This window comes from Ctenocephalides felis, unplaced genomic scaffold (genome assembly GCF_003426905.1).
Source record: "Ctenocephalides felis isolate EL2017-DRISC unplaced genomic scaffold, ASM342690v1 CF-g0.4_SCAFFOLD_01492, whole genome shotgun sequence".
Classification (NCBI taxonomy): domain Eukaryota; kingdom Metazoa; phylum Arthropoda; class Insecta; order Siphonaptera; family Pulicidae; genus Ctenocephalides; species Ctenocephalides felis.
In genome coordinates, this window is record NW_020537646.1 from 53,278,071 (window position 1) to 53,289,142 (window position 11,072).

Here is an 11,072-nt window from a genome sequence, read left to right on the forward strand (position 1 = left end):
TCACGCCCCAAAAATAGAATTACGTTCATTAGATATACAACAATTTTCATTAAATATACTGTTATTAATATGTTAAGATTGAATAATTTGTAAAAAGTTTTCTAGTATAGTTCATGTTAAAATTTTATAATTTCAAAACTACAATTCTAATTTGTAATATTTAAATATTGTAAAATTTCTTATTATTCACGTAAATAAATGCTTATTCGTACAGAAAAGAATATTAATTGCATTACGTCATCACTTTCAGGTGCTATTACGTCATAACTGAGTCGCCATTTTGTATGACGTCATGACCGAATCGTTTTCATTCGTCAATGACGTCATGACTGGGGTGAACGCCTTACGTCAGACGGTCTTATCATAATAAACAAACATATGTGGGTCAACGTCGATTTTCATGTATCACGAACGCCACGTGCGCCAGAGACCGAACCTCGATAGTTGTTCGATAGTTACATAAATTTGCGGCCGTATCCATTAAATATCGAGGAAAATGAATATGGGAACCGCATGTCACACGACCTAAATAAAATATTGCCACGATGTTGTGGCCATATCGCATGTTTACTGGGAAAATTTACAACAATACCCTTTTGCACAACGAACTTATGGGCTGTTGACCAAATACCGTGTAATAAGAAGTCCGTGTAGTCGGAGGGATGTCGGATTTTTAGCTCCGTGTAGTATGGGAACCGTGTACCCAGAGTGCCGTGTAAAGCGAGGGCCTACTGTATTTGGTCAACAGCCCATAAGTTCGTTGTGCAAAAGGGTATTGATGTAAATTTTGTTATTGACTTTTATCTTTTAGACATGCCTGTTTATATAATAGCCGCCTAAGAACACGTTTGAGCTGACTACTGCGTCGCGCCAATTTTTGAATAAGGTGTCAATCGTGTCAATGCCCTACATGTCATTTCGTCCTACTTCAAGTGGAATTTCTTGGTCTCCATACAGCGCGATAAAAATGGTGCGATTTGTACCAACTGTGAATCTCTCATAGCACGGATCCCATACTGCACTATGTAAGGTTCCATAGAACGCACTACGAATTAGCCTGAATTGTATGTTAAATACGAGTTTCTTATAGCACGGTTCCCATACTGCACGGTACGCACTTGCCGCGTAAAGCGAGGGTTTACTGTATATATATATATATATATATATATATATATATATATATATATATCTACAAATATTTAATATATGTGTGTAAATGAATTTCCTTTTGATCGATAAGGTGGAATTCTTTAAATAAGATGTCAAATAAAGTTTTGTGTAGGAATTAGAAATTATCTATTATACTATATAGTACATATGGTCAATAAGATACTAAAAATTTTAATGATCGAATAATTAAACCTAATTTTTGTTAACAAAATAAGTGTACTTTAAACCTGCATTAATATAAACTTTACCATTGTTTCGATCAGCATGAATATGACTTTCTATAATTGAAAATATGTTGATAAACTATCATAGCCATCGACTCAAATAAAACTATTGATTTGTAATAAAAAAATTTATTAAAATTATAAAACATATCAATATACATTTATTTACAACCTATTTCCATCATGGTTTTAAAAAAAATGAGAAACATATTTAATCATTCAATCAATCAATCAAATAACATTCATATTTAATCATTCAGATATTTAAATCATTTGACATTAGATATAAAGAATGCATGTTATGACACAGACAAAGCTATATAATTATTTACAATTTGAAACACACTTCCATAAGATAAGTAAAAGAAGTTATTAAGTAATGGCTTAATATATTTAAGCAAATAAAGCACAATATTTCCGAATGGTTGTACTTTAATTCTTGAGATCTGTCAGTCTAATTGAAAATTCAAAGCACTCGAAATTGAAGTTAAATAAAATATAACAGTTCAAGTTTTTATATATAAACGCGATCGTAGTTGATTAAGCTTAGGACTTTTTTAATATTTGCCAATATGTTTAAAACCTTATTCAATGTAATATTATACACTTATTACATAATTGATATTTATTTTGTTATTTGCAATTACTCCATTCTATATGGTTTTGATTTATAATTCTCGATCTATATCCATCAATATTTTCCATTATAATTAAAATTGCAACAAGGTAATATGAATTGCAATATTTAATATTTCCACAATACACAATGGGACAGGTAATTTGAAGAGCCCCTGAAGAACCTATAAATTAACAATTATTGTAATTTTTGTGGATGTAATTCTAAATTATATTTATATTTCAATACCTGTAAAAACTAGTAGTTGAGAGTGCAGCTGTACAATAAAATGTTCTGTGGTCTGGGTCTCGTCGGGGTTGTTTGTAAGAATGTGGGCGATGAATAATAGAATGTTGAAGGAATAGGTGAAGAACAAAAAGTATATGTATGAAATAATGTTGAAGGAATTAGTGAAGAAGGCAGAGCATAAGAATGATATGCAAGGGATGTTCTCGGATTAATTCTGAAATTATTGGAAAATGTGCAGTGGATAATGAAGTCTATCGAAGATATATTAGGAATTGAGGTATGAAAGGTTTTGATGTACCTTTGCAATGAGAAAATAGTACGTAATATCTTTGGGCAAAATATGCATTTAAAATTTTTGTAAAACTGTTTAGGCTGTTTGCCATGTACCAATCTGTTGTGCCGAGAAAGTGAACAATTGCACTAAAAAGTTTTGAAGCAATGATTACATTGCTTCTGCACTTTCTCGTTGAATGAAAAAAGTGACCTAACCTAGCATAATCTATTATTAAAAGACAATTCATGTAAACCTAACGCAACGTAACCTATTATTAAAAGATAACTTATGTAAAGAATAGAATCTAGTAAACAATGTAACTAAAAACGTATTAAAATCATTGCTATTGAAAAATACCTTAACCTATAAAGCAAGTAAAAAGTAATGAAAACATAATCTAAACAAATAAATATTTTATATGATAATTACGGCGAACACACGATTAACTAAAAAGTATACTAAAAAAATATGAATAGTTCACAAAATAATAAAAACAAAATAGTAAAAGAAGAAACAACCAAAAACACGCCGCAAAAAGAATGGATGAACTGGAGGAGAGGGAACAAATAACCACAAATAAAACATAATAACGCTAAAACCCCATTGAGCATGCAGCAAAAGTGAAACACTTCTGACATATAATGCAGCAAACTTCACACCTCATTTTAGGTATACTGAGTATGCTGAGCGATGTCAAACATGTGTCAAACGGTGTGAAACCATCACTGTATAATGATACTCCTCATAATTAAAGGTAACAGCATAATTTTTTTACTTGACATTAGTTTCGTAACGAAAGTTACAAAATTTGTTATGTGGTTTTAACTCTTGTGATTTACTGGGAAATTACTAATTTTTAACCCTAATAATTAAATTTAAAATGACTACTCTTATGTAAGAAAGTATTCGTTTCTACCTTTTCAACTATGATAAATTATTTGTTATATAAAATTTATAAAAAAAAAAAAATGCAGGTAAACCCCGTTGCGCACGGTATTTATAGAGCGCTGGTATTTATATATGTGTGCAGTTTTGATTCGATTAAAGCAATTATTTTTTGAAATATTAACGTTACTCTTGAATGCTGTAGCCTTCTAATAGCCTAATCAAGTTTATTATAATTTATCAAAATTATAATCAATATCAGTAAATATTAATGCGACGTATGATTTCAAATAGTTTTATCAGTTTTTCAAAGAACAATGGCTACAAATAAATATTTACCCAAAACCTAAAAAAGGCTTTAAAAGAATTCGCAATGTAGTATATCAGCTGTTTTTAAAGCTTTCAAAAGATACAAAATTCCAAGCAGTTATCTCTGTGATGAATTTTTATTATTACAATTATCAGGGCTGTTTTCACTTGGAAACATATTGCTATCTATATTTCCAAGTGAAAACCGTTGTCACTACTGCTTGACAACAGGCTTTTTGAAGCGGAATCGAACCCGGTACTCCTGATCCAGGTCCAGTCGTTCTAGCCACTTACCTACGAGCGAGCCCTTATCCCGGCATTAAGAACAAATCCGTGCTTCAGCAAAATGCCAATTATTTCTATAAATAAAGTTCTACGTCGCAAAATTTTGTTATGTAATGATCTTATAAGTCTAATCTATGGAATAGAACAGTTTTAGCTCACGTTCACTTTCCTAGTTTTCTTACAAATCATCCTTAAAGTCGAATGTTTCTTAACATCCCGTAATATAGTACCTTAATTATTAATACCATAATATAGACCTTAAGTGTTAAAGTCTAATTAGACGATGAGCTCAAAGTTTGCATTGAGTGTTCTATACATACTATATCATAATTGAATATAACATTATAATATTATAAATATCACATAATTTAATATAACTTTAAAATATATTTTATGAAAGCTGTTATTACAGATAAAATAAATAATCTTGACTAATTTTGTAGATTATACTTTATACATTTACATCGTTAATATAATGATTTCACTAAAAATTTAAATTGTTAACAAATATTTTCAGGTAAGGAACAAATATGAAAAGTTTTTAATAAGATATACAACCAAAATAACTCATCTTTGTAAATGGAAGCTTTACATTCAAATGGTGAATTTTATGTAGTAATACCAGAGCTAAAATATATTATGACATATGACATATTATATTATATTTATTTAATTAATTAACAATTTATAAAATAAAATTAGGTACTAGTTTTTATTCAAAAAAATATTTTTTAATGTAAGTTGGTATTTTTTCATATTCTTAACACTATAATGTAAGCTTAATGTTGCAATAAAGTGTCTTATGAGCTAGAAAATTTACAATGAAATTGTAATTGAATTAATATTAATTTTTTCACTTCTATGATAAAACATATGCTGATTTATTAGCATATTTTGTTATATCTATTTTTTAAAATAACTACATATTAAAAATATGCATATATGATAAAACTTCATTACTTGAGCTATTCAAAAAAACTAAAATATGTATTATAGTATATGTAAATATATATATATATATATATATATATATATATATATATATATATATATGTATATTTAGACATAATATACAGTAAATTTAACAAAAATCATCTTGTTGCGGGTGTTTCTGCCTGCATTCTGGACAGTACCATTTACCTTTAGGAGGAACCATTATACCAACACATTCAAAATGAAACCACTCAATGCTGCATGTTGCACCATCGCAGGCAATCATTTCAGAAACTTCATCATATGGGCAACGGCAGTAGCAATAGACACTTTCTCCCTCTTTTGCTTGTCTTATGCTAGCTGAAGAAATTGTTGTGCCTGGAATATTGGAGGAAACTGTTGGCTGACTTATATGTAAAGTTCCTTCATCACTAGATGATTCATCACTTGGACTGCTCTTAGCATTATCACTTAAATCACTCAATGGTTTCATTACAGATATTTGTTGTTGAGCTAAAATCTGATGAACAGGCAACGGTGGAACCCTTGGTGGAGGTTCTACTATTTTAGGCGGCTGCTCTGGTAAGTCTTCTTTATGCCAAGTAAGTTGAGGAGGAGCTTGCGGCTTTAGCATTCCAGTCTCTTCATCACTTGAATATCCATAAAATTTATTTGGAATACGTCTTCGTTTGCTGGCTCGCTTGTTGTCGTCAGTTTCTCGTAGTAAATTTCCCACTTGAGTCTTAACAACAAGAGGTGGTATTGCTTGTACTGCAGAAGGTATTGGCTTTAAATCTATTTTTGGTGTTACAGGTCTTGAAACAACTATTTTAACAGGATGTTCTGAATTTTGATTCATGATTTCAGGATTCTTTGGAATGTTAATTTTTAAAGATATAGGTGGAATAATTGGTATATTAACCATTGCTGGTGCAGCAGAATCACAAATTCTATTTCTCTTATCCTTTTTGCGTTTTTTAGATTTAACTTTTTTCACAACAAGCTTTTCATCAGGAGGTAAGCTGGGGGTAGAAGTACGACTTAAATCTGCAGTACCACCACTACTACCATCATTAGACGAGCCTAAAGAAGCTAATAAAATTAGTTGATTCCTTTTTTCTGCCATCAATTTATTAGCAAGCCGTTGTGGATATTCATCATAAAAATCTTCATCAGTTTCACTTTCATCTGTATCTAGATCACTTTCAAATATTGGTAATTCTTGAGATTTACTATGATTATCTTCAGATATTGATTCTAACATTTTTTCATCATCAATATCTTTAATATCTGATACTTGTGTAGTGAGAAGTTCTTTTTTGGTTTTTGTTCTCTTATTATTGCCTTCTGAACTTGAACTTTCGCTTTCAGAACTAGAACCTGAAGAATTAGAAGAACTTCCTGATGAACTACTACAACTGCAATTTTCACCACAAGAACAACTTGAACTAGTAACTGAACTATTACTTGATGAAGATGAATTACGATTTCTTCGCTTTGGTGTCTTGATTTTTTTAGGAGAAGGTTTTAACACACTATTGCTAAAGTCAATATGAGGTCCTTTTGACTTTTGTATAATATCATCAAAGTCACAATAATCATGATCTGATTGACATACATGCAAAATTGGGACTGTATTCAATTCATCAACATTATCACCATATGAATTTTCAGTTTTATCAATACTTGCTTGATATGTTTTAAAATTATCCCATATATCCAACATGACTGGGACTGGGTTGACTTCTTCTTCGCCAATCTCCATTTGCATAATACTTTTTGATTCATATATTTTTGACTCCGTACTATTTTTATTTTCCATTTCAGATTCATCACTACTATCACTTTCTGATAAATTCAATGCTGGCAAATCAGCAACAACATCTTCTAAACTTTCTTTATGACTTTTTTTATTTTTTCTTGCTTTTTGTGAATAATTATCACAATTTTCAGAAGTGATCGAACATGAATTATTTGAGATAAATTCTTTTGATTCATTAAGAACTCCATCATTGTTAATGCTACTAATGTTAGTCAACAGAGGTGCAATATGCAATTTAGAATGTTTCACAAGCAGCTTTTTAGAAACAAATTTTTTATCACATTCAGCACATGAATAAGGACGATAGTCATTATGCAATCTCTTATGAACCTTCAGGGCTACTGCTTTTGTAAAACTTAAACCGCATTCCTCACACACAAATGAGCTTGGTAAAATGCAAAAATGATAAACGTGAGGCCATTTTTTTTGTAGACATCTTTTACATAAAACGCTTTCTGTACCATGTTTCCAAAATAAATGCTTGGTGATATCAGGCTTGTTTCGATAAGATATACCACAGCGATAACACAAATGTTGAAGTTTATGCTTCCAGACATGATTTGAAAGTCTAGATTGGTCGGTGCAGGATTCTAAACATACATCACAAGTATGATGCCTTTTACGCAAATGAACCATAAGGCGAAATGCAGATGGCAAATTATCCAAGTCGCACAAACAGCATCTATATATAAGTTCACGCATTTCAGTATGTTCATACGTACCTGGACATAAATGACATAACAATTCACTATATGTATAGAATGTACTTTTGCACATAGTGCACAGAACAATTGCTTTCTGATGACACTTTCGATTATGCAAATATAATTCTTTATGAATGGATGTTATAAATCTGCATCTAAAACATTCATGAAAACCATCATAAGGTACAAATAGAGTTTTATCAGTACTATCATAATTTTCCAGATTAAAGTACACTTTTTCTAATTCCGATAAACTTTGTGTAATGCGTGCTACAATTGTTTCAGGTAACAGTTCTTCTGCAGTTATACTTTCTACAATAGCTCGAAATCTATGCTGTGCCATTAAATGGATTCCTATTTGTTTTCCATTTATGGCTATTTTTCGTACATGATTGCAAAATAAACATGAATGTACAGTAATACTTAAACATTTTTTCATCAGATCTACTACAGGCAATTTGTGTAATGGTTGATCCAATGTAACTTCAAAAATCGTAACATCTTCTCCAGCAATTATTAAATTGTCACTGTTGTCAGCTGTTGAGAGCTGCTTATCATTTTCTTTATTGGCATTAAGCTTCGTGCTCACATCTAATTTATCATTTGTTATATAAGTATTTTCATTATTTTCAGAATCAATTTGTTCACCATCATTATTTTCATTAAGATCATCTTCTTTATCAGTAAGTTTTTCATCAGATTTATCATCATTACCACAAGAGGTGCTACCATGTACATTATTACCTGTTGCCTTGATTGTTAAATTTTCATTCTCGCTATCAGAATTTGAAGAAGTATTTAATTCTATATCAGTAAAACCTCGTGGCAATTTCACAGTCAATTTTGGAATTTTGATGGTAGTTTTTAATGAATCATATACCTGCACATTATCATTACTGTTATTTTCATTTAATAAATTATCATCAATAGATCCATTAGATTTTTCTTCAGATGATTTCATAACATCTTCAGTATCGTTGACTAATTTTGTATTATCCACATTCACATTAGATATATCTTCCATAATAGAATCTACAGAACTTGAATTATTATTGGTATAAAACTCATTTCCAGTTCCTTGTAAATTCACATATTGTTCTTTCAACATGTTCGTCGAGTTTTCAACAGAAACATTCCCATCTGATTGCAAAATATTAATTTCATGATCCTTTTCATTCACTTCTGATATATCAACATCATGATTAAAGCAATTTCTCTTATCATCATCAGTTAATAATCCATCATCTTTATTAACAGTGATCACATTATTATCACAAGTATTAATATTCTTAATGCCATTAGAAAATTTTTCTTCGGACAATATATTTTCTTCCTTCTCCACATTATCTTTATTTCCATCCATATCAACAACACATAAAGCAGCTGGACTAAAGTTCGGTTCATCAAAAGTTACTGCAGAGTCGGCAACAGTTGGTGGCATGCTATCGCCTGTAATATGAACTTCCTGGCCCAATTTAGATCGTAGTTTTTGTTTTTGAAGTTTACACAATTTTGATGAAATTGTATTATTCTTTGTATTGCTACTAGTCTTTTGTTTTAAAGCACCTTTACAATTTTTTTTATGGTTTCCCACTAAACCACAAAATACACAGGGCTTCTGATAATCACTGCAGCAGTGTTCAGAAATACTATCCCTTTCTGTAAAGACATGCTCACAAGTGCAACACATAAAAAAGCAGGATCCATTGTATACTTTCATCAGTTCATCATCTCCAGAAATTTTTTTTTCTATGACATTATGCTTACTTTCAAGATGAGAAGAAAGCTTCTCTGCATAAGAAAACATTCCTAAGCAAAAAAGACAAATATATCTTTTGTGAACAGTTTGCATATGAAGAAACAGATTCCAATTTTCATAATATGTTCCACAAGCTGAACATAAATACACTTTACGAGTAATTCGAAAATTAGTTGACTGAGCCTGGCTTGAACTTTGAACTGGTGACTGCAGTACAATTTTTCTTTCTAGAAGACATTTTTTTTGATGTTCCTTTAAACTGTTGTAGTTTGGGAATGAATTTTCAGAACATCTAAAGCATTTAAATTTCACAGATGGTTGCAAACCTAAATATTGGGCATATTCCAATTGTTTTTCACCATTAGAGTTTTTAGTAATTTTCTTAAGTTGATCATGATTATCTCGTAGCACTTTAAAATTATTGACATTTGCTTCATTACCTATTGCAGCAATGGTTTCTGCATCCATTGTATTAGGATCATCTTGTAATTTTGACAAAATTAAACTATCAATAGGTGAAATTTTCTTCATTCTTGTGTCACATTGATGTTTATCTAATAAATTAATAGATGGTTTTACAGTACGTTTTTTAGGATCATTTTTGTATTCAGCATCGTCCACAGCTTTATCATCACAATCTGTAACATGGGGTCTCTTCAAATTATTTTTCAGTCCTACTTCAGGAAGGCAAACTAATTTTGTTTTATTATCCAAGGCTTCAGTGCAAATCTCAATAGACAAGCTATTATCTGTATGTACAACATTTGTCTTGTTGTCATGTTCACTCCCATTTATTTTAACCAAATTTAAGTCATGGCCATTGAAATTCAATCCAGGTTTTAATTTATCTTGTAAAATAGCTGAAGTCATTGGCAAAGATTTTTCTATGACATTCGTATTATCCATTACCTTGTTTATTATCTGTAAATTAAATTAGACATGACATTACAATATATGCATAATTATAAAGTGGCATATATTAATCATGAAAATTATACCTATCCTCAAAGAGTGAAATATGATTGGGATACCATCTAACTGTTTAGATATTAATTCACCATAGCAGACATATTGATGTTTGTTTGTTTTTATATCCCCAATGTTACTTTTCCATATTTCAATAATTATGCTGCTAACTATATTTCACATTTTTAATATTAACATAACGATGGAACATACATGTCAACTTTATTTTAACCAAACAAATAAGTTGCTAGCTCAAGATATGACATTTTAATACAAGTTTTACCTAATAATATGAATCAAATATTATTTTTCATCACTAATTTGAATTTACGTAAAATAATATTAAAAGACTTGAAAATGATAAACTTTTAATAAACCATAATAACAAACACGAATGACACTGTATATTTCAATGATCTAAATTTATTTTTGAATGCGCTGTAAATGTACAATATAAATTTTGAATTAACTTCACTTTTAATATTTACCTATCATAATATAAAATTACACGAAATACAATCAATGTTTAAAGACAACACTACGAGCACTATATCACTTTGTATAAAACATTGAATTGCATTGAATAATGAAGCACACTCTAAAGGTTATATTAAAATGGCGCCATAGAGCATATAAGACACTTGGAAAATAGACTATACTGTCCACACTTTATAATTATCATTTTTCTAATTTTATGTTTTCTCCAAGTTTAAAGCCGGGACCGAATTTGGAAAAAGTATGCGTGCGGTCGATTTTTGACATTTTGACGACGAATTCTCAAAAACACCTATTCTATGTATCTCGCATAAAGTAAGGTTATATATATATATTTTGTGCGATAGGGTTATATACATATTTTGTGCGATGATCAGCTGA

The 11,072-nt window shown here is 30.2% G+C and overlaps 1 protein-coding gene across 1 annotated transcript; it reads right to left on the bottom strand.

Moving 5' to 3' along the window:
• Window positions 1–5,093: 5,093 nt before the first annotated feature.
• LOC113371389 lies at window positions 5,094–10,747 on the bottom strand. The gene is made up of 3 exons (XM_026612017.1): window positions 10,685–10,747; window positions 10,229–10,479; window positions 5,094–10,151 (listed from the first exon to the last, which is right to left on the bottom strand). The coding sequence occupies exon 3, from the start codon at window positions 10,134–10,136 to the stop codon at window positions 5,094–5,096; it is 5,043 nt and encodes a 1,680-aa protein (XP_026467802.1). The 5' UTR covers window positions 10,137–10,151; window positions 10,229–10,479; window positions 10,685–10,747.
• Between the last annotated feature and the right edge of the window lie 325 nt (window positions 10,748–11,072).